General features: G+C 40.8%; 1 protein-coding gene across 7 annotated transcripts in view; it reads left to right on the top strand.

Moving 5' to 3' along the window:
- Positions 1–2,328: 2,328 nt before the first annotated feature.
- The window catches only part of LOC148010769 (histone-lysine N-methyltransferase ATXR6-like), a 139,644-nt gene continuing 117,469 nt past the window's right edge, over positions 2,329–24,503 (top strand). For 4 of the 7 annotated variants that reach the window (XM_087671210.1, XM_087671208.1, XM_087671212.1 and 1 more), the window contains exons 1-2: positions 2,329–3,482; positions 24,400–24,468. In XM_087671210.1, coding sequence (XP_087527336.1) covers positions 3,032–3,482; positions 24,400–24,468 — 520 coding nt within the window. In that variant the 5' untranslated portion in view covers positions 2,329–3,031. The remainder of the gene's footprint in view (positions 3,483–24,399; positions 24,469–24,503) is intronic. The other 3 variants (XM_087671211.1, XM_087671207.1, XM_087671213.1) reach the window with 1 other exon arrangement.

Below are 24,503 nucleotides of genomic sequence, written 5' to 3'. Positions count from 1 at the left end.
CTGGATAAGATTTAAGATCCTTCTTAGCAAGGATAAAAATGCCACCCCTTCCTCTTTTTCTCACTTCAATAAAACAATAGTAATTGTTAATATCCTCCAACTCATGTCCTTTGGCCATAGTCATGTCCTCTAAGTCAATAAAATAGTTCTCAACCATAGTCTTATCTTTGAAACTAATTACATTTGGCTTACACAAGTAGAGAAACCTACCACAAGCTTTCTTGATACATGCCCCTTACATCCATGATATAGATTCAAGCTGCTTGGGTGCACAATTCACTCTTATAAGTTTCATGATTAATACCATTGCCCTCCAATCCTTTCTTAAGTGATATCTTCTTCTTCTTACCTTCTTATCGCCATTTCTATTTGTTCTCCATTGTTGCTCCCTTACCCTTGGTGACATCCATTTAAGAGTTTGTCATGTTTTTTTTCAAAAGAGCTTTGCCCCATCCACCTTCATAAAGTTGGCAGCTTGTTGGTTGTGAAGTACTACACTAAGTGTTGCTAGCTCCTTATAATGGTAGATTGTGAATTTGATTGCTTAAATTAATTGCGTTCTTATTGCTTATCCATTCTCTCCTCCTCAATCACAACTTTAGCACCCTTCATCTCCTTATCATGAAATTTTTAGGCAAGCATGATTGAAATGGCTTGATTCATGATGTACATAAGATGCATTAGGGAATGTAGAGCATTGTGCCTCTATGGTAGTTCACGGAATCCTTGAAGATGTCGTGGCCTTATAGAAAAGACATGCAATGCATACATTATCGTGCATATCATCCTCTATTAGAATGCTCTAGAAAGAGTGGACTGTGCACCAACTATGGATACTTCAGGTATGATGAAACTTATTAGAAAGCCTTAAGAAGGCTACCTTACCTTGCCCCATGTGTAAAGATTAGCTAATCGACAACCCAATCGAGGACTCTGTTACTCGAGACAACAACAATTAGCCTTATTTGCTCCACTTGACCAAAGGCTAGCAACACCTAGAGTTGATATCAAATTTTCAAGAATCTTGAGGCCTTTGAGACCTATTATTACTCATCCCCCAAAACAACATCAAATGAAGTAGGAACATATGATACCTTAGCCAATAAACACTTGTGTCATTCCATAGCAAATCAGGGATTGATGGGAATATAGGCCATGAATGGCATTTTTATTGAAGAACCCCCTCAAGATAGAAAGTGGAAGATCATGATAGTGCATGCACAAGGTTCCCTTGGTAGGCAATGTCACTATTTAACATCCACTCTTGTCTTCTAGTTGATTCAACAAGCACAAATGAAAATGCTTTGTCCATGAGTCGATACTCATGAAGGGATGCTTGTAGTTTGATAGGTGGAAATTCAATTGATTAGTACTTTTCCCAAAAATAAAAGTAGAGTCCTACTAGTTGCAAAACTGCATATATCCTCTTGATATGAGGTAACAAGAATGCCCGTAAGAGCCTTGACATTTATTTTTTGTTTCCCGTAATCTCAACTTTTCTAAGCATGTTGTACCCCACTCGAATAGACTTCTTCAACTTTGAAATCATGCATATGTATCCATGAATTTCACAAGCACTCTTTAAATATTTTATGAAGCACCATAGCTTACTAGCACATTGAGCATCTCGAGTGTTGCCACTCAAATGCTTATTGGCCTTAGTTCCTTTCATGCATGGAAAGCTAACACCCACGTGCCAACAATAATTGCAACTATCAAAGGTAACATACTTTATTACACTACCCTTTTGTTGGTTGCCACTTGGTGAGGGTGTTGATTATGTGCACTTCAAACTAAAATTTTAATGCGATGCCATTTTTGGTAGTGTTTAGAGGAGTTGTTAAGGCATCTATGTGGGTTGCGTGGCAAACCAGGTATGATTCCTAGGGACAAATTGGTGGGTTTCAAGCTCTACCTGTAGTATGGGGGCACAATGACTAATGAGGGTTATCTATGAGCAAACGAGACTTTGTAGTAGTGTTGCATGAGTATAGTGAGCATGGTGTGGACAATGGCATGTTCTTTTCCCTCCTTATGTACTAAAAGTACAACTACTTACACTTTGAACATCTAGATGAGACTCTAGGTGTGGCACTACCTTGAGTTGCATTTGTTCCATTTCAAGAACATGTATGACATCCAATGGACGCCGAGAGTTGGTTCCATGTGAACGGGCATCTTATTTGCCACATGGGCTACATGTATATTCCCACGTGGTGAAAGGGTGAGTCATGCGTGGCAGCGTCAACTGATGGGTGCCGGGGTCCATCGGTATGCCCATGCAGCTGATTTTTGCAAATTTCTCGCATCTTCCATTTCCTGCCCTTTATTTTGTCCTCCCTTTTGCTTGTCTGAAGATGAAAATTGCACTCTCTTTTGTCATATCTTGACTCCTCTTGTATTATGCGACGACTCAGGATTCTGGCAGGAGATCATCCCGATCACCACACCCCGAAGCTCTTCCCGGCCGGCTGCACGACCTCCATGGCTCCAAGGCTCCTGCTCGCTCATCATTTGGACGCGTAGAAGCAAAGGACTCCCATTTTCCGATCAACAACTGCGGCATGCCTTTCCTTATTAGAACAAGTGTTATTTCAATCGTGGATCATATCGTACAAGAAGCTTACGCCATGTTCGGCCTCCATTTTTGCACCATTTCCATACGCACCTTTGCGGACATGCCTTTGAGTTATCAGGACCGTTCCAAAGTGGCATCTTGAAGTACATTGCACATATTCTGAACCTGCACGGCTTTGGCGGAACAAGACTAGGGTTTCCGCATTGGAGACACTAAACAATAAACGGCTCGACTATTGTAACGATGTTGCAACCTTTGGTTTCTGCCGTACGAGCAGGTTGCGTAGTTTCTTATTTTTAACAGCACCTTCTGGTAGAATTGCTGCTAGGGACTGTATTGTCAATGCACTTCCTCGAGGACGCAGCAATGCTTGACATAGATGGCATCATGGGTCAATTCAATTGGTCACACATATACATGCTTTCCATTAAGTGAACCTGTAGACCTTGCAGTATGGGGGAATCAGTCCGAGACAGTTCCTGTGCAAATGGAAGGAGAAGAAGCAGGCGGCCCCGCATGTGCGGAGCAGGATGTTTAGGTTGCAACAACTACTTCAATGCAAAACGTGTCGATTTTTTTTCTGACAGAAAAGCTGGTGATGGCATAGAGGAAGTTATTTCAAGGGAGGTCTCTGATGAAGAATGCGATAGGAAGGAAAGGTCTTTAGAAGACATATATAAGAATGGTCCAGTCTTGCACATTGCAAGGGACGAACTGCCTGAAGGAAGCCCTTATGATAATCTGGTCTGTAAAATCTGCAAAAAAGGAGAGGGAGATCCAGAAATGCTTATTTGTGATGCTTGCGATGATGGATTTCACATGTATTGCTTGTGTCCTATTCTGATCAAGGTTCCTACAGGCACATGGTTTTGCCCATTTTGCTCGAAGAAAGAAACAGTTGCAGGTGTGCTCTCTTGCTATAAGCTGGCTTAGTATTTTACGCTCATAATAACTGAAGTGCGTTGAAAGACCTTAACTGACATTTAGCAAAGGTATAAAGCTACACGTCAAAAATGGTATGAGAGGGAGGGAGGGGATGAAAAGCTAGTAAAGGCTTATGAGACCAAAGTAATGAAGAGATCAATAGTAAAAAGGAATTCCAATATACATCTAGAAATGCATTCCTTATTGTTATCTTGGACGAAACAATCACTTAATATCAAGGTGAGGTTAGAGAAGCACTTCCTGACAAACTAGATCATAAATTGTCTAGAGGATCTAATAACAAAGAATTAAGGTCGTCCACAAGCATAAGTCATGTGATTTTTGATTCTCCCCTTATGATTGATGTTTTCTTCAAAGTGCCCATATCATTGCGTATCATGCCATGGTTTTCAATTAATTGTGCACCATATCCTTGCTTGCTTGCAACTTGAGATCATAGTTTTGTATCTCCCAGATCTTTTTACGTTTTTAACTCCTCCAGCATTTTGTTAGCATTACCTTCAATGTAATGCTATTGTAATGGTTAATGTGCCTATTCAAAGTAGAGTAGTTGAATTATATCAAGTTAGCTAAAGTTTGCTAGAACACATTGCGATTCTCTCTTTGTATTTTTTGAAACATACCTTTATGTAGAAGGGAATGGACACATCATGCCTAGATTTTGGTGTTTACTTACGAGAAGCCAAATAAATAAACTTTTTTTTTTTGGGGTAATACTCACTTGCACAAATCCATGAATGCATGCAGAGTGAAGTTGAGCTAGACTCATTGTAGTGCATGGTATTGGTGATCACCATCTATGTGTTTTGTATTCAAGACTTCCCTTGCATCTCTTTTTTGACATATAGAATGCACTTGATCTAGACTACTTATAGTGCATGGTTAGATGACCACCTCTATGCATTTTGACTTTAAGGCTTCCTTTATATACCACTTTTGGTGCTCTACAGTGCATACCTCCAAAGACATTTATGTATGGTTCATAGATTGGATTGGTATAGTGAAGGAGTAAAACTATCATGAGCAAGGTAGCATCGTGGAAGTTTAGTTTGAAACACAAAGTTTGGTTTGAAAGCAAGCAACAAAATAAATCCATTGATGGTTGACTTGGACTAATGACAACGTTTGGTTGCATATCATGGTGTACGATTTATTTTTGTGAATGTTTTGATCTGGAAAGGTTGTTTATGAGGTTAAAGAAGTATTTGATGGTTGTATTCTCCACAACTTTTTGCTATCATCTTTGTATACTTGATAGGAATGTAACATTGTATTCCATGGTGATGGAAGACATTAATATGAGTCTAAGACCTAGACTTGGACCTAACAAGGTTGATTTCGAGTCTTAGAGCAAACTTGAAAGGCGAGTCTTATGGCAAACTTAAAAGGCTATTACATGATGTTGGGTATTTGCTTAGAGAAAGTTTCTTTCAATCATTAGCTTGAGGTAGGTTCCTTTTAAGAGATGCCTTAAAAAATGTTCTTCTCCTTTGCTTTGCATTCTAATGCAAATTAGAATAATTTGAGTTGATTAGGTATCTGTCAATAAGTGATGAGAGAATATGGGGAATAAGCCTCTACATACAGAAAATACTTGAATGTGCAGTGTGTGCGTATGTATGCCAACACTACTTCACCTCATTAAGGAAAGCTTTAAAAGGGTTGGGGAAGGGTCCCTAAAGAAGCAATCATAGAACAACATGCGTATTAGTTAGTAGATGTATGAAGAAATGACAATTCAAATTTCATTTTGAAGCATAGAATATAATCACTTGAATATGAGGGAAGTCAACAACAACGATTCTTGAGTAGAACTTCCAACAATCAACTAGGTGATGAAAGTTGGCTACATAGTAGAATGTATTGCTAACCTCTCTAAAGCAGGTTCATCATGTCTAATTTAGAACTTCAAAGAGCAAAATAGAAGCTCGAGCCTTTGTCTTTGGTGCATGATTGTGATAGACATATTCAACACTTCAAAGAAAGAAGAGAACCTCGAATTGAAGAAAAATTAACCATCGCTTCCAAGTTTCTATTGAAATCAATAACCTTGTTAACATGCAAGCTCATCGTTATTAATAAAGAGCTTTGCACTTATGCTACTATTTAAAAAGCATTGCATAAAAATATGTTTAGTACACTTACGCTACTATTGAAAAAGCATTGCATAAAAATATGTTTAGTAACGATTGTTATGGTAGGAAATCAAATTGGGAGAAATATTCCTATCTTCAATAAGGTTTACATACAACAATATTGTGCATCTTCTATTGGAAAAGAGGTTTTTTAAATTGTTTGTATACGTTGTTGTTGTTACTTATTATGCAAACGTAGGATAATGTCTTTTTAGTTGACAAATGTGTAGAAGAGATGGATCAAAGTCTAATTGAAATCAAACAATCACAACAAAAATGAGAGCGCACTATAGATAAGCATGAAGAGGGGACTAATTAGGACGATAGGTTCTTCTAAGGTTTGAGAAAAGAAACACAAAGGAAAGGAGAGAGAATTGGTCAAACTCACTAGGCATTATGAGTCCTTTAGAATTGAATGAAGTATCAATGAAGTTTTTCTGTGACTTGGCTTGTTCTCTCATTGTCATATTTAAGCCCTTTAAAAGGCCTATGCATTAATATGTTAATAGTAGAAGATCCACAAGATAAAACAATGGATTTTTTGCAAATAGAGTAGGTTGCCTTCATAGGGAAGACTGGGGAGAAAAATCCAAAGACAATACTCGATCAAATTTGAGAACTATCTAGCCATTGCCTACAAATGGATGAGAAGAGATCTAAAAGGGTGACTGGAGGCCCTATACCCTAGCTAGGATGGCTTTTAGTTGAGGACAATTAAAGTCGAAGGGTTTTATAATGTTACAAAAAAAGAACTTATGCATTTTTAAATTAATTTAGATAGTTAGTTATTCATTGGGTTTGTTTTCTTTGTAACAACACTTGTTTAGAAAAGTGTAATAGAACTAGTCAATGCTGAGCGGTGACAAGTTATGTTGGATACACATAGGGGGTTAGAAGAAAGAAAGTGCACACTTCCACCTTTATGACTTGTTTGGGTACCTATAACTGGAACTCAAGTATATCAAGGTCTACTCGCACATAGAAAGGATTAATGTCTTAAAGTGTGGGCTAGATCTACTAGAATAGATAGTTATAATATGCAAAAGGACATTATCATGAAAAGTTTGTTTAATATGCATACGTAGGTCGAAAGTTTAGAATGTACATATCTTTGCATAGAAAACTCATATGAGGATTCTAGCACTGTCTTTGTAATGTACTTGAAAAGAGCTTTTACATGATATCCCTTTTTTGGAGCGGAGGGGAGTTTCCTAATTTTTAGGGGATCCCAAAATTTTAGGTCTTTAAATTATAGGAGCCTTAGATTGGCCTAAAATAATAGGGACAACATTTAAACAATAGTAAGTCTATATAGATAATGTTTACTAAATTTGATTGTTTCTATTTCTTGATAGTTCTTAGCTCAAAAAGGAAGAATATAAAGAAGAGACAAGTGTCAAGACACTTGACACATAAGTTTCCAAGTGTTCCAACACTTGTCTCAATTCACGACATGTGGCTCGACACTTGTTGTGTGCTACTCTACTTGTTCTCTTTCCACTGTGTCTTCCTTTCTTTTCTAAAAAGAGCTCATTTCCTCACATGTAATTTGTACATTAGTTTTCCTCACTATTTCCCAACCATCTCCACCATCATCCTCCAATCCATGATCAAATGCTTTAATTTTCCCATTCTCTCACAGCTGTTTTATAGGATAGTAGATTTGTAAGTTCATTACAACACCTCTTTGTGGAGCTCTTCTTTCACTTCAAGGTCACGTATATTGTTGAGGGACCATGAAGATTTGGATATAACTCACAAGATATAACTCAATAAGAACTCGAATCTTTATTATAACAAGATTGAATATGTAAGATTGCGTATAAGACTTGGATACAACACAAGACAAAACATGACTAGGCTAGATACAAGACTTGAGTTGATATGGGATTTACCTCATAGAAACTTCATAATTGGTGATGGCAAAGATTGAGGGGCTTGTAGCCCAAGACCCCTATTTATATTTGAGTTTAGGAAGGCTAAGAGAAAAGCTTTTGGCATAGTGTTGACATAGGTGACAACACAAGCATTGATGAGATAAGGATTGATGTAAGCCTTCATGAGATTGATGATGATGTAAGCACTACTGACATAAGTGATGATGCGAGCAACCTTGTAGAATCTTCTAAAACCTTCCTCAAGAAACTTGAAGATAGAAGCAAGGCCTTCTCTAGTTCAAGCGTCTATGATAAATGCTGCATCTACCTGTATAATCAAGGAATTATTGCAAGGAAGACTGGTTTTCCTTTCTGTGCTTTGTACCTATACATGAAACTTTCCTCTTATTGGAACATAATTCCGTTATGTTCCATGATATAATGTTGAGCCTTTTAGTATTTGCCACCGTGATAAGTACCATAGAATTCATTGACTTCTCATTCTCCTTAACAAGCATACATGTACATTTTTACCCACCAAAGGATTCTTGCCAACTTCTTGAGTGAGATGTTCCTTTTTCCAATTTTGTGCTTTGTCTGCTCCTTTCCAGGTGCTTCATTTTCTTTGGCATAAAATCCAGTAGCCTTACTCTTATCTTTACCTTGATTGACCTTCATCTTGGTCGATTGTTGCTCTCATGACTTTGGGTCTCTCTTTGCCTTATGATAATTGCTTTGCCTTTCTATTTGCTCTTCTCCACCTCAGCCTATTGTGATGAAGCATAGAAGCCTTTTGAAAAGGCTTTGTGAGGAGATCTACAGCATTGTTTGCCATAGGACAGTAGACCACCGCTAACTTAGAATCCATGATTTACTTTTGTACAATGATACTAAACGGTAAACCTCTATGCACTTTGTGTGAGCATAAAACACAAGGTTTTTGGCCAAGGCTAATGCATTCTGGTTATCCACACATAGCTGAGTGGGACTTGTCTATGGAAAGCCAATCTCTAGCAACATCTGGTGGAGCCAAACTGCCTCCATAGCTGTGGAACGAAGGGCACAATACTCGGTATCATGAGGACATGTATTTTTGAAACCTCACTTAACATGTGGTTTAATTTAATCTAATAATTATTTCTATGCCCTGAAAAATAATCTGATTGGCCAATAATTAAATTGGCTAGGCAACTTCCATTCTCGAGTGTCTTTGTACCATCTTTGACCATTAGATTGGTGTTAAGTACCATCAAACGTCACTTCTCTAGTGTCACCAACTAACACTTATGGCCAAATGAATGACTTAGGCCAACAATTGGCACCAGATACCACTAAGTACTTGTGTGGCATAACTTATAGCAACTTTGCCTTTGACAACATGTGATTTCCTTCGGACCCAAGCTTGTAAATTTACTCTAACCCCGGTTACACCTCACATGTGCAACATTCACTTAACCATGTGATTAAAAATTAATCCACATATTAAGTAAGGTTTCAAAATTACATGTTCTCATGATACTTAGCCTCTATAGAAGAAAGTGCTATAGTAGGTTGCTTCTTATTGCTCCACGAGAGAGTTTTCGAGCCAAGGGAGAATGCATAACCTATACTGGATTGTTGCGAATCCAAATCACTTGCCTAGTCTAAGTCACTCCATCCAGAAAGAGTGGCCCCCTCTCCATACATGATGCCATAGGGTTGAGTCCTCTGTAAATAACGTTGAATGGGCAAAGTGGCTCTCAAGTAAGCTTGAGTAGGAGTCTTTATAAAAGAAGACAATAATGCTAGCACAAAGGAAATATCTAATCGAATGTGAATAAGCTAGATCAATGAACCAACAAGGCACTTGTACCAAGTAGTATTTGGAAGGGGATCATTGGTCATCAAAAGCTTGGATTGTGGATCCATGGGGCAAGAAATGGGGCGACACTCGACCATACCAAACTTCGAAAGTAACTTAGAGATGTACCTGTGTTGGGATATAAAGATGCATTGTACCATTTGATAGATCAACACTAAAAATTCAAGTCTTGAGGCTTCAATCTCTTGCCACACTTCCCAAGGTTGCTATCAAACCCTAATTTCTGCTGTAAATTAGGGTTTGCAATAGAGACAATTCAATTTCTCAACCTCCAAGGATTAGAATGTTGAGATCTTCGGAGCAAGGCTGGGAAATGGCTGGAGAATGACAAAGAATGATGAATAGATAGAAATTTCAGACTTTCGTCACACGAGAAATAGAAGAAATCAGTTGCTGCCCTGTCTAGACAACTTGAAAATTGATGGAACACACCAAATATGATGTTTGTTTGGCTGAAACAGTCCTCAAACTGCTGTCACCTACTAGTGTAGTCTCTTCAGGGCATGCCACTAGCTTGTGCAAGGTCTTTTGCTGGCTGGAAATGGCCTATCAATTGTTGTAGTGACTAAGGCAACCTTCCATCTGTCTCTCTTAGCTTGCACAAGGCTGGAATCATACACACACACACACACACACACTCTCTCTCTCTCTCTCTCTCTCTCTCTCTCTCTCTCTCTTGTGAAGATAACCATTAGGTCAGCGAAGAAATAACTACGAAGACCCTAACACAGAAATATCACACAGAAAGGACAGCTGGTGTGGAGCGAACAATATCCAACCAGGGAGTAACAATGTCAGGAAGAACCAGATCAGTTGACACCATAGAGGAGATCTGTCATAACACTAAACCACAAACACGGGCCACATGACCATGAATGCCCGATACTGAATAAAAAATAAAGGCATTTTGAGTACGCCAAATATGCCATAGGGCTGTCTATTTAAGGAAATGGAAGAGGCAGAAATAATTTGAATGCAAAGTAGACGTAGAGGTCATCTTTCCCATAATCCACAAACAAGCTGATATCTGATGCCGGGTCGTCGAGAACCACACACGGGAAACAAAACTCCAAATTTGTCGAGCAATAGGGCAAGAGACAAAGAGATGAAGCAATGTCTCATCACATGTAGTGTAGAATACACAATGACCAACATAGATCTTGCAAGAACGCAACACATCACCAGTTGGAAGACCCCCAATAAGCAACCTCCACATGAACACTTTACCCTGATAAGGAACCTTAGACTTCCAAAGTTGGATGAATCTTTCTTGCCACTTCTTTTTGCTATCCCAAATACGCCATAATTTATTAGCCTTTCCATTGACCCATCTCTTGGCCTTCACCATCTGATGATATATTTGGTTGACTGGCCTTTTCTCAAAATCATCAAGAAGCACAAACATCCAATCACGCCAAGGTGACAATGGCTGTGAGGCAAAGGAGAGAACCTTAGAAGCCTGACATGTGTATAGACGACCAAATGCCACGGTATCCTTGAGGCACCTGAAAGTGCTGACGAATACACCTGAAAGAATAAAGATGGGGCTGCCCAGGAATGACACCATCATGGACTGTTTGCAACCCCAAACGAGCCATCCGATTAGACTTATCTTGCTGCACATCTTTATTAGGTCAATCCAACAACTTGGAGGTAGCCAATGCTTCTCCTTGCAGCAAATTCTTCTCCTTATGAAAATCCAAAGGGTGCCAAACTGCAAAACATAGCATCTCCTACCAAGATGCAATCAAATGAGAAAGGAGAAAAGACTAGGAGACCTTAATAGGCCTTGTGGAATTAAGCACATGCCACCAAGAAGCATGAATAACCGTGCTACCATGAGAGATGCTAGTCCTTTCTATGAAAAATTTTGCAATATCTGTCTAGGGATGACTTTCTACATAGTGCTTGCAAAAGAGCTAGCCTCAAAGTAGCCATATGTAGATTAACATCCAATAAAGCTGCTCCCCCCATCCTTTTAGGAGTAGTCACATGCTGCCATGAAATCCACACTTGGCCCAAACGATTGCCTTTCTTTTTCCACAACATGAATTGGATAGGCTAAACCAATTCCAAAAGAGACTTCTTGGTCCAACGAAGCAGTGGCAAGAAAAACGAAATCATATTGATCATGATGCATTGAGCAACTTTAAGTCTCACATGAAGAGGCCAACCTTGAGATTTCCAATACATAAATCGATCATGAATATGGGATGACATCCAATCAAGCAAGGCACGGGGGGCTACATCCACATCAATAGGATAACCCAAGTATTTGGTTATATCTCCCTTAGAAATCACAACTCCATGCGAGCCCAAGATCTGCAATTCATTCTCTGTACAAGAGGGCAGTGTATGAACATTAATATAAAGTCTTGATGCCATAGCAAAAAGATTCCACACAACCATTGCCCAATTAACATTAGTGCAATCAGCCTTAAGGAACATAAAGGAATCATCTACCAAAGATTGACCCAAAAGTTGGGCACCACTGGGAAGAGACAAACCAACAATCTCGCCTTGATCAACCAACTTATCCAACAATGAGAGCGTTGGGTGAGTGACTAAAGCAAACAACAAAGTGTTGAGAGGGCAGCCTTGCCAAAGAGACCGAGATAAGGCAATTTCATTTGTGATCCCTCCATTAAGTGCAATATGAGCCACAACACCCTGACTAATGGTATTTACAAGAGAAATCATGTGAGGACCAAATCCCATGGTAGGCATTAGCTGCTGCAAAAAAGACCAGCTAACATGATCAAGTGCCTTTTCAATATCAAGCTGAAGCATAACAACTTGTTGGCCTAAGGCTTTTGTCATAATCAATCCCCAGTTGAACATTCAAAATGTTTTGCATTATATTCTGACCCTTAATGAAACCATATTGACGTGGATGAACCAAGTGCGGAAATACTTTTTGCATGGCAATGATTTTAGAGAAGATTTTATATAAAGAACCCATAACAAAAATGGGTCTCCATTGTTTCAAAGAGGTTGGAGAGGAAACCTTAGCCTTTAGGAAATAACCAAATGACAACAATCTTCCAGTCTGAAGGCATCATACCAAAATTCCACACTTGCTAACATAGGCGAGTTAATGGGTCCTTAAGCTGCTCAACATGGGCTGAAAACAGCTCATTAGGAAGCCCATCCTAGGTAGGGCTTTTCCTTCGAGGCAAATGGGATAGCACATCTTCCACTTCATCCTTTGTAATATCAACCTCTATCAAATCAACCCATTTTGGCTTAACTTGGTTACTAACCAAATCACAAATGTATCGGCGAGTAGAGTGAACATCATCAGAAAGAATCTCCTCTGGATCCAACAAAGATTTATAAAAGTCAACACACATCTGAATGATGGAAGCAGGATCAGTCACCATAATGCCTTGCTCCTCCATTAGACGCACAATATTTTTCCGAGCGTATTTTTGGTGTAAACGAGCAAAGAATTGATGAGATTAACAGTTATTATCATGTAAAGCTTCCGCTCTGGCCAGCAATTTGTATTTAGCATATTTCTCTTCTTGAAGAGATTGAACTCTACATTTCAATCATTCAATGCATGTGAGCAAGTCATTAATGATATCCCCTGACTGATACAGAGACAACGAGTGGGCCAACAAGATTGCGCATGCTGCAATTCAGCTCGTAAAGAGGAAGCATTTTGAATACCATACTGTCGGGACAACACTCGTGCATTATCCCTAAAAAAAGCCCATGCTTCCATCCCTCTAGATAGGACCCTCAAGCTAAAAGAAGCAATCAATTGCTGAATACATTCCAAAAACTGCAAGAAAGGAAGAGGCAAACAAGTAAGGAGAGCCTTAAAGGCATGAACATGTGTGTGGATGAATTCCAAAACCAAAGGATAGTGGTCTAACAAGACATGCTGTCACTCCACCCACATATCAGTGGCTGTAGGAATAAAAGAATCACTCTGACAGATGTAGATCCTATCAAGTCTAGCCCATGTGTTTGGATGCTAAAGAGAACGATAAGTATATCTACATTGTGAAGGATGCATCCACGACCACATGTCCTGTTTCAAAGACAACTGCTAGAGTATCCCAAGCTTGTTGCTCAGGACCATCCATGATCGAGTGCTGTGAAGTTGCCTAATCCGCAGATACACATGTATTAAAATCAGCCCATAACAAAGCCTTGACGAGCCATGGCAAGGCAATGCAAGTCATCCCAAGGCTGACAACGTTCCCAAGCAGTAGAACGAGCATACATGCCCACCAGCGACAAAATCTCTCCCTCATATAGGATTTCCAGTATCAAAAATTTGTTGCGAGGGTCATGAGAAACCAAAGATGGTTGCAGGGAAGATCTGACGGCCAACATAACTCCAGATTTATGTGGAGAGTCCGATCACGAAAAAAAACTTTATAATCCTTATATACATAAGAAGATCTTGCCAAAGGATGCTGTTTATGCTCCACAGCACAAAAAACATCTCAATTTCCAGCTAACACAACTTTCCACAACGGATACTGCTTATTGTCCGAAGAAATGCCTTTAACATTCCATAAAGCAAGTAGTAATAAATCATAGAAAAGAAAACTATTGAATCACCACTTTCCCTTTCCCTTTAACATCAACGATTTTAGCTGCGTGAAATCTCTCCATCTCACTTCGGATCACATCTACAAGATGTGCCCTTTGTAAACTAGTAATCGAAGTACGAGTAGGAAACTGTTGTTGTTGAGAACGAAAAACATCCCGAGGAGGCACAAGCCTCCCACACGTGTCAAAGTGCAAAGCAAAATCAGAAGCCCTTTTATCATCCGCACCAACTGCAAGAAGACGTGAAGATTGAGATTTCATATAAAACCCCTTACCTTTGTGTTGAAAAGTCTGATTGATAGGGTGCAAAGGTGGGCGAATAGGAGTTGAACGAGAATTGTGTCTAGCATTACGTTTGACCACGGTGACCCAAGAACCATCCTGAGGAGGCAAGTTCCAACCAACCGAAAGCAATGCATGCTCAATACTAGCTTGGGAAACATCCTTCTTTCCATCATCATGTCCATGTTGGACAAGAGGCACATGATCAACTTCTGGCTGTTGAACCATTTGCTGGGGATGATGCTCTTGCATATCCATGTCACGATCCAGAGAATGCTGTAAAACCTCAGGGCTTCTATCACATTCTGAAATGAAATGGCCCAATTGGCTGCATCTAAAACAATGTCCAGCAAATGTGCCCCATTTCAGCTCATAAACCAACGTTTGCAAGCCAGGAACCTCAAAACGAATTTTGGTCGACGGGCGAGGTTTCCCCGTATCCCAAAGCATATAGGCCCTATTCCTATTGTGGGAGGCCAACTGAGGCTCCACCAACACCTCACCAAGTGTTCTCAAAACTGAAGGAAGAAGTCGTCAAAGATGTGCTGGAAAATCAACCACCTCCACCCAAATTGGGCATTCCTGCCTAAGTACCTCCTGAAACTCAGCCATAGGCTTCCATGGGGCCATATGTACTAGTTGAGCATCCATGAACAAAGGAATACGCTGCATAAAGTGAGCACGCACTTCCGGGGAACGAAAAAGGAATACGTTCCATCATAGATCTCTTCAATGAGAGGGGCCTGCACTTGCCTTGAAGCATCATCTTGACACACCTCAACACTGACGAGCATGGATTGCAGCCAAGCACAAATCCTAGTAATCAAAGGAGTCCTTCCCGTAAAGTAAAAGATAGCTGTCCTCTCATGGAAAGTAGCAATCTGCTGTAAGACCAGGTCAGTTCTCATAATAGCAACCACATGATCCCCTTCCGATAAGGAGCTCGCTTTACCCTCATCAGCATGAACATAATCTGACATAAGATTGTTGGCAGTGGCCAGCATAAATTAAAGAGATCCATCAGTCTATGAGCATGAAGCATGAACATCTTGCTGAGGGAAATTTGGGGCACATAAAACTGGTTCATTAACCGACATCTTACGACGTTCATCCATCTCATCCCCATTCATCAACTATCTAGAGTCTTCAGCTGACGAATCACCATCTGATTCCGCCAAATCTTTGTCATCCCCATGCCCTATATGCTGGTCAAGAAAATCCATATCAATACCATTTGGCATCTGCAGATTTGCCATAACAGAAATCTCTCTGTCTATCTCTCTCTCTTTTGTTCTCAACCTTGACTGGCTGTCTCAAATATGAATAGAATCTGTCTCCTTCAAGCCCTGCGTGTATGCTGCACATGATTTGTGAGATCAAGCGCTCCCTCTCTCAGATGATTTCAGTTGTACATTGGCTAGGGTTTACTGCACAGTGGCACCACTCCAAGTCTGGATGAAAAACAAAGGAGTGCACGATCAAGAGGGCACGGTGACGGTCGAATTTGGTGGGCTGAACAGTCACAAAGGCTCCATCATGTCAGTCTATGTCTCTCTCTCTCTCTGTGTACAGGGAAGGATAGTGCGTGCTATAGAGGGGCGTTTCAAGCAGCATGCAAAGGTTTCTTTGCTCAGGTCAAATCGTTACTCGCTCACACATACTCTCTAGTGTGATAGCTTTGCAGAGCACATAGCTTTTGCAGGCACACAAGTTGACAATGTGCAACTCTCTCTCTCTCTCTCTCTCTCTCTCTCTCTCTCTCTCTCAACCTCAAAAACGTCTTTTTGACTTGCACGGGTAAGTTTTGCTAAGTGGCAGCCTTCTAATCCCATTTTCTAGCATTATCTACATTATTAAAATAAAATTTCACTTTAAATTTTTTAAATTGATTTAATAATTATTTTACTGCCAAAAAAAGTAGTCTAATCAACTAACAATTAAATTGGCTAGGCCAATCCATCTCCCAAGTGTTCCCAAGTCTTCTTTAGCTCGTGGATTGGCATTAAGTACCATTAAATGCCAAATCCCTAGTGTCACCAAAGCTGACACTTATGGCTAATAAAATATCTTAGGTCAATTTCTAGCACCAAATACCACCTAGCATTTGTGCAACATTACTTTAGACAACTTTTGTCTTTGTCATTCACTGATTTCCTCACATCCTTGGCTTGTAAATATAAAATAATCTCAGATGCACTCCACATGTGCAACACATACTTAAACATTTGATTAAAAATTAATCCAAATGTTAAGTAGAGCAATCAAAATTTCACTCTCTCATGACAGCCCTTTCCCATGAAATCCTTGCAATCGTCCCCAATTGTACTATTGGATGCATTAAGCCCAATCATCACCTTGGCCCTCAACTGCTTTGTGATACACAGTCGTCCATGCATCATCAGAAAACCTTCTCTAATCATAAAGTGCTCATGTCTCTGGCAATTGCAAAGCTGATCATATACATTCCCAAATTTGAAATCAGCAGCATATTGATCTCTTATGGCATCCAACTCAATGTGGTAAACCATGTTGATAGCCGATAACTGAGGCTTACGTGACAGTGCATCAGCCACACTACATTCTTTTTTCCATCAATGTGTACAATTTGAAAAATGAAGCATAGAGAGAAAGTTTGTCCATCTCATATGCTTCTCTGATGTCACAACTCTATAGAAACATAAATTATATCCTTTTTCATTAATTTGTCTATATAATGATTTATTAAATTTGTTTCCTTTGCACTAATTAGATATAAAGAAATGTGCATTGGAGCTGGCCACTGATGAGTGGTCACAGGTAATGGTGGACCCACGCGGTGGGTTAGAGAAAAGATAGATCACACTTCCACCTATATGGCCCGATTGGGCGCCTGTGACCAGAACTCACGCATATCAGGGTTAGACTCGCACACAGAACGGATTGATGCCTTGAAGTGTGGGCTAGATCCGCCAGAACAGACAGTTACAATCAACAAGATGGCATGATCATGAAATGCTGTACAAAGTGCATGTGTGGGCTGAAAGCTTGAAATGCACATTTCTTTGCATAGGAAAGTCACATGAAGATTCTGATACCGTTTTTGCGATGTACACGGAAAAAGATTTCATATGACACCCATATTGGGGGTTCCCTAAATTTTAGGAGGTCCCTAAATTTTAGGAGCCTCGAATTAGCCTAAAAATGCTAGTCCTAAAAAATAGGGATGTCATTCTAAAAATAGTAAATTCTGTACTCTGACTGTGCTTACTAAATTTGGTTGTTTCTATTCTTGACAGTATTCAGCCTAAAAAGGAAGGCCATAGAGAAGAGACAAGTGTCAAGACACTTGTCACACAAGTTTCCAAGTGTCCCACTACTTGTCACATCTCATGACATGTGGTTGGACATTTGTCTTGTGCTACTCCACTTTTCCCTTTTGTACTAGCTCTTCCCTCTCCTATAAATAAGAGCTCGTTTTTCTTCATTCAGCATCATTTTTCTTTGATGTAAACCCATGTACAGCACCCACAGATAGCCAGAAACTGGCCCCATCCATCCCCATCATCATCCCCCACTTCTCCATTATCAAATTCCTCCATATTCCCTCTTCTATCACTGCTGTTTTACAGGATAGCAAGCCTGTAAATTCATTACAGCACCTCCTTCTCGAGCTCTTTCTTCCATTTTAGCAACAAGAAGCAAGCCCTATCCATGTATTGCTGATCAATGATGGAGAAAGGCTGTTTTCCCCTCTTTTTTCTCTCATACTGTAAAGAAATTAGTTCTTATCATTGCATAATAGATAATGCATGTGTGTTTGTACATCTTTGCATGATCTTGTGAGAGTGAGAATTACTTCTCCTCACTCTCAGGTTGATTGTAACTGAGCTCTTCCCTAAGGGACTTGGGTTGAGCAGAAATACATTCCTTCGGGGGGGGGGGGGGGGGGGGGTTTGCCCATCTTCAACCCTCAATCTTGTCTCCATTACTTTTACATTTTCATGGCTGAAGTTTTGTGAGTAATTTTCATTTTCAGCTTAAAGTGTTCATTCTCTTTTATATTAAGTCTCGAAAACAAGTGAATTTCATAATTGTTAAGCAAACTACGTTGTTCGGGGCATTTACAGTGGTATCAGAGCTTTGGCTCAGTCCTCACCCCAACACTGGTAGTACTTACAATTATAAGTTTGTTTGTTTTCAGCCCTTGCATTGAGTGCTTGAGCATATTTTTCTTAGAGTCTCAATGGATGAGTCGAGTGCTATCCTTCAAGCCATTCAAAGTCTTAGAGAGGAGAATCAACAAATTCGTGAGCAACTTCTCAAACTAGAAAAAGTTAAGAATCCCAAAGAATTCAAGGAAAGAAGCCCATCCGCTTCAAGGAAACAAAGCCATACCAATGAAAGGAGCCGATCAAGAAGTCCAACTACTTCTAAGAGGCAGTCCCATTCTACTTCAAGTCAAAGAAAGAGATCGAGTCGAAGCTCATCCTCTTCTTCAAAGTCATCTGGCGCCTACTCTGATGGACCCTCTTCTAGTGACGAAGAGTCACACCCTTCTCGTGGAAGACCTCATCATCGTCAAAGGCGTCGACATTCTTCACCCTCGTCTCCATCTTCATCCCCATCAAGCACTTCACCATCTTCAACCTCAAGATCCGGGCATGGACGAAGGCATAAGAAGAAGAAGAAGACTAAGTCACTATCTCAACTTGAAAAGAAGATCAAGTTCAGTATGTATGATGGTTCCCGAAATCCCGATCTTCTTCTGAAGTTTATTCGTCAATTTCAAATTTTGTATGGTCGTGACAAGTATAAAGAAAAAGAAAAGATTAAGTTTGCAGCTTTACATTTGACCGACTTAGCCCATACTTGGTGGACGGGGTTGGAATATGATCATGCTGCCCCAAAATCATGGCGGTCCTTTGTTCGCATAATACAAAGTCAATTTCTTCCTGTTCATTTCAAAAGAGATGTAAAAATGGAATGGGATCGGCTTTGGCAAAGGAAAAATGAGTCACTTGGTGACTATACCAAGAGATTTTGGGAGCTACTTTTGAAGGTCCAACATTTCAAGAAGATCAGCAGTTCGGAAAAGCTTAGGAAGTTTCAAGGAGGTTTGCATTTTAAACTTCGTACTGCTCTCAATCATTATCATTGTTCTTGAACATAGTGATATTGAATCTCTATGTGCTTCGTACCAGCATGAAACACAAGGTTCTTTGCCAAAGCCAGAGTACTCTAGTTGTCCACATGCAACTTCGTAGGTCCAAGCTGGGGAACACCTATCTTTGCCAGTATGCACTGAAGCCAAACTGTCTCCGTAGCTGTAGAATGCAATGCACGATACTTTGCCAATTAAGAAGTTGTCAGAGTGCAGCGATGCGGAATCGTAGGACAAAGACTGAGAGAGAGTGAACACAGAGAGAAGAGAGAGAAAAGGAGACGGTGTAAATGCAGAAAATCTGCGGTGTAGTATGCTGTTTAAGAGTGCCGAAATACACAAGGGGGCCGAGGAAATATCTGTGTATGTATCATACTTGGTGACCTCGATCTCCGTCAGCTCGAGCTGTCTTAGCCAACAGATCTCAAGATTAGAATCTGAAATCACTGAATAATGTGTCAACAATGTGTTGGAGGATTGCTATATAAAGCAGAAATAAAAGGCATAAAAATAAACAGGTCGGCTGCATTAAATGAGCCGATTGCAATAAATTAATGCCAAATACTGTTCGACTGCACTGCAGAGGCTGCCACGTGGCACTTGCACAGTCTGTTGGCGTGGTTGGCTGCTGACGTGGCACTATACTCTGTCTGCTGTGCTGACGTGGCTTTGTAATTTGTATGTTGTACCAAACCCTAACTGTGTAGAAACTATAGCACAGCCTGTCCAGGGGATGACTCTACCGCTAACACCCCCTCTTAGATCCTGGATGAGGCATCAGACTGAGGGATCTGGAATGCTGCCGAAGAAGAGCTTGGGGAAGCGCCTTCGTAAACAAATCTGCAAGATTATCCTCAGTCTTGCAGTACTCCACATTAATGGTTCCATCCAAAAGCTTCTCCTGAATGAAGTGATACTGGATCTCAATGTGCTTCTTCTGGGCATGGAATACAGGATTTTGTACCAAGGCAATGCAACTCTCATTGTTGCACTACAATAGAGTAGGACGAGTTTGGGGGCAGCCAAGCTCCTCCAACAATCTCCGAAGCCACACAACCTCACATGTGGTGGAAGACGCAGCCCGATACTCCGCCTTAGTAGAAGAAAGGGCTACCGTGGGCTGCTTCTTGCTACTCCAAGAGATAACCCCTGTACCCAAGATAAAACAATAGCCTGTAGTAGACCGTTGGTGGTCCACATTGCCAGCCCAATCCGAGTCACTCCAACGTGCAAGAACCAGATCTGAAGTATCTATACCTGCGGGATAAGAAATCCCTAAGTCAGAGGTCCCCCTCAAGTATTGAAGAATCCTCAGGGCAGCTTGCCAATGCACCTGTTTGGGTTCCGTCATGAACCCTGCCAAAAGACCCACAGCAAAACAAAGATCAACACGAGTGTTGAGAAGCCAAATCAAGGATCCAATCAATTGACGGTAGCGTGACGCATCCATCAGAGGAGAATCTGAGTGTGAAGTGGCCTTCCAATTCGGATCCATAGGAGTAGTAATGGGCCGACAAGTCTCCATCTCAAAAGTCACGAGCTCCTGAATGTATCTCTGCTAAGAGATGAAAATCCCCCTCTAAGACTGATAAATCTCGTGACCCAAGAAGAAATGAAGAAGCCCCAAATCTGTCATCTCGAATGCCTGATGTAAAGTTGTCTTGGTCTCTCAGACCTTTTGTGTATGATCCCTTGTCAAAATCAAATTATCAACATATAACACATGTTGGGTATTTCACTCACGCCTCACTTACGCCTACGCTCACATTGGAGTGTCGGTGATCAATAGGACACTGGGGCACTTTTTACTCTCAGTAGGAGAGGTTTGTTCCCCCAGACTTATGGTATTATTTCATATGTGCTTTTTGACACACACTTACGGGCACTTACCGTGTTCGGGTGTGAACACCCCCCTACAACCCTAAGGTTTAAGGGTTGTACCTTGTACTTTCAGATCACACCCTTTTAGTCTATTGCATTGGGTGTTGTGCTTCACTCTCTACTGTCTACTGTTTTCTGTGCTGAGCTTCGATTCTGACCTCCACTCTCACATTTGGTATTAGAGCAGCATTGGCTTTGTTCAGCAGAGGTTCCGTTCCGTTCAGCTCAGCTAAGTTCTATTCAGCTCATCTCCCAGCCAGCATCAGTCAGCAGAGGAGCTCGTCAGCTAGGTCGTCGTGCACCCAACAGGTCCACCACAATAGTGCCCAGACTCAGTGGCAGCTCCTACCTTTACCCTGCACGCAAGTGCCAGAGCTGCCCGTCCTCTGCAGCCTTTCCCTGTGCCAGCAGCGTTGCCACGCCTACGCTGCTTATTCTCTGCTGCCCCTGACGTGGTCTGAGCCCGCCACTTTGTTGGGAGCGCCGCCAACGAATGCCCACCTGCTTGGACCTTAGGCACTTGCCTCTCCCTGCGCCGTTTGCGCTGTTTCGTCCCACAGCTGCCCCCTGTGCCCGTCACCAGCACGTCACCGGCCAGGTCAGTCGAGTGCCGTCTGAACGCAAAGGCCCGTCTGACATCTGTTGCCTGACACACGCGATAAGTGCTCCAACACAAATTTTTGGAAGCAAGGGTTCCTACGCAAGAGGCACAACGTTCAAAAACGTGTCTGGGACACATTGGATGCAAATTTTTCGGGTACATTCTTCATAAATTTTGGGCTTTTATGTTTTCTGGAAACATTGGCATACGCACTGTAGTTACAGTCACTGACAGACCGTTTTGACAAACCCGAGGCAAGGAAATTTTGGGGATTTTGCTGGTACAGTGTTGCTGAACACTGATTGCACGTTGGACTGTGTGCATAACAGACAGTTTTGACAGAGTGCACCTTTGTACACTAATTGCAGAAAGTTATTTCTTGCAATTTCTGAAAATTTTCAGATTTCCAGTGAAGTTCTGCTTTGACATTGCTCTTTTGCATTTTCGGCAATTGAAAAATCATGGCAAATCAGGGAGGAGATGTTTTCATCTATGTATCCAAGGAGGACAGATTGGATGGAAATAACTATTCACTTTGGTCCTTCATGATGAAGAATGTACTTGTGGCCAAAAATCTTTGGGATTATGTCAATGGAGAAGAAGCTCGACCTGGAGTTGTAGTTCCAGCTACTCCTCCTCCAGGAGGATGTGCACCACGGGCACCTCAGCGTGCTCCACTTCAGCCACTTCCCCAAAGAACAACTCAAAAAGCATGGGATACACGGGATGCATAGGCTTTGTTGCTGATTGCATTGGCAGTTCAGCGGTCAATCATCCCCCACATTCGCTCAACAGTTTTTTCACGAGAAGCTTGGCTAACTTTGGAGCATATGTTTGCAGGCAAGAATGAGACTTGCATCTCTTTCCTAAAGAAAGAGCTAGAGACATTGAAAATGGATGAAGGTGATTCTATTCAGGATCACTTGAACAAAATTCAAGACTTGCGAGAGCAACTCATGAATGTTGATGAGTACTATTCGGATGCACAGATGATATCCACCACTTTGAACTCATTACCTCCTTCGTACTTGGCTTTTCATACGGCCTTAAACCTCACCATGAGGATTGCCGCGCAGCCAATCACTTTTCTTCAGTTAGTCAGTTTGCTTCTAGAGGAGGAGCAAACACGGAGGAATAGTGGTGTGGATGCTATAGCCTCTGAGCAGGCTTTTATGGCTAGATAGAAGGGCAGAGGCAGCCAAGTGAAGAGGGGCTAACGAAGGCTGTACGGATGCTGACGTTAGCAAAAACGCAGGTAAAATAAGTGGCTTGGTTGGAGCAGCAATTGCCTAACCAACAATGGTCAAAACAGTCCTGAAATCAGCAAAGAAAATACAGTAGGAGCATAGAACCTAAAATCTAATATCATGTTAGAATTGGAGAAGCAATGGAAGTGTAAACATATGCTGTAATAAACTGCTGAAACACAAGACAAAAGAGAAAGGGAAAGAAAGAACATTGAAGAACACAATATAGATGAGAACCGAGATGTATGCTCGGGAAATGGAATCCATATATCCAACATGAGACAGTTGCATACAATAGTGAGTCACTGGCTGCGAGGGCATCGGCACTGGCTCCTCTCCCTAGCAGAAGATCCACAAGTGATGATGAGTGACTAACTGATTGAGGAGGAAGAGCCTGAATAAATAGGACAAAAATATGTCCTCAAAATGATAAGGTTGGCCAGCAATAAATGCCCAGTATGACCATAAAATGACACAAATAAAAATGCCTAAATATCCTAAATAATGTCCCTAGCCTTTGCATGCATAGACTCACACATGAGCTGACGTATTTGCTAATATGTTCTTGGGGCCAATTGGGGGGTGTTGGTTTGTCTCAATTTCTTGAGGGCAATTCAGCCCAAAGTGGTGAAGTGTTGAATCTTCACTTTATCTTTTATATTATGAATTTATTGCTTGCTGTAAATTGCTGTAACTCAGTATTATTGAGGGTTCCACAACCCTTTTGTAAAAAGGAAGGCAGGTTTCACATTCTATGCGAATGTGCACAGCATACATCAGCAAGATGCTTTGCATTTGCTAGTTCTGGTATTTATAACCATCTTTCACATATGAATTTGGTTAATGCACTACTTATCACCTCTTTCTCATGCTTTGTTTCTTGGATGCATTGCATTCCTATCATACCATAGATAGGTACTTAGAATATTCATCATGCATGCTATTTTCAAGACCAAAAATGCAAATATTTAAAAGTTAAACAAGTTTCATCAAAACAAGCACCAGCTTTTCGAATCTGACGAATGACCCTTGACTGATCAAAGCTCGGAGAGTTTGTTTGTTTCCAGGGTCTTAAAGCCTTCTTTGGGATGAATGTTAGCTTCTTTTTTCCGTTTTTTCAGGGTGGGGGTGGGGTGGGGGGATGATTGATGGTTTATTTATTTTTTGTTGTACACAAAGGCTTATGATTTTCTGTTTATTCATAAATTATTCAGCTGTGAACTAGGGGTTTTATTTAATATTCCTTGCCTTTTAATTTATTCATGAATAAATAAATGCAGAATTCCCACTGGTACAGACAAAAATAGTTGATTTTTTCCACATTCAGAAGTCAATTCTTAATGGTTCTGGTAAGCGACGGTGACTTACACTTTCATTTACCATG

This window comes from Lygodium microphyllum, chromosome 29, assembly GCF_053477565.2.
Source record: "Lygodium microphyllum isolate KBCC chromosome 29, Lygodium_microphyllum_v1.1.10, whole genome shotgun sequence".
In the NCBI taxonomy this organism is placed as follows: domain Eukaryota; kingdom Viridiplantae; phylum Streptophyta; class Polypodiopsida; order Schizaeales; family Lygodiaceae; genus Lygodium; species Lygodium microphyllum.
This window is presented reverse-complemented; position numbering and strand designations above follow the sequence as displayed.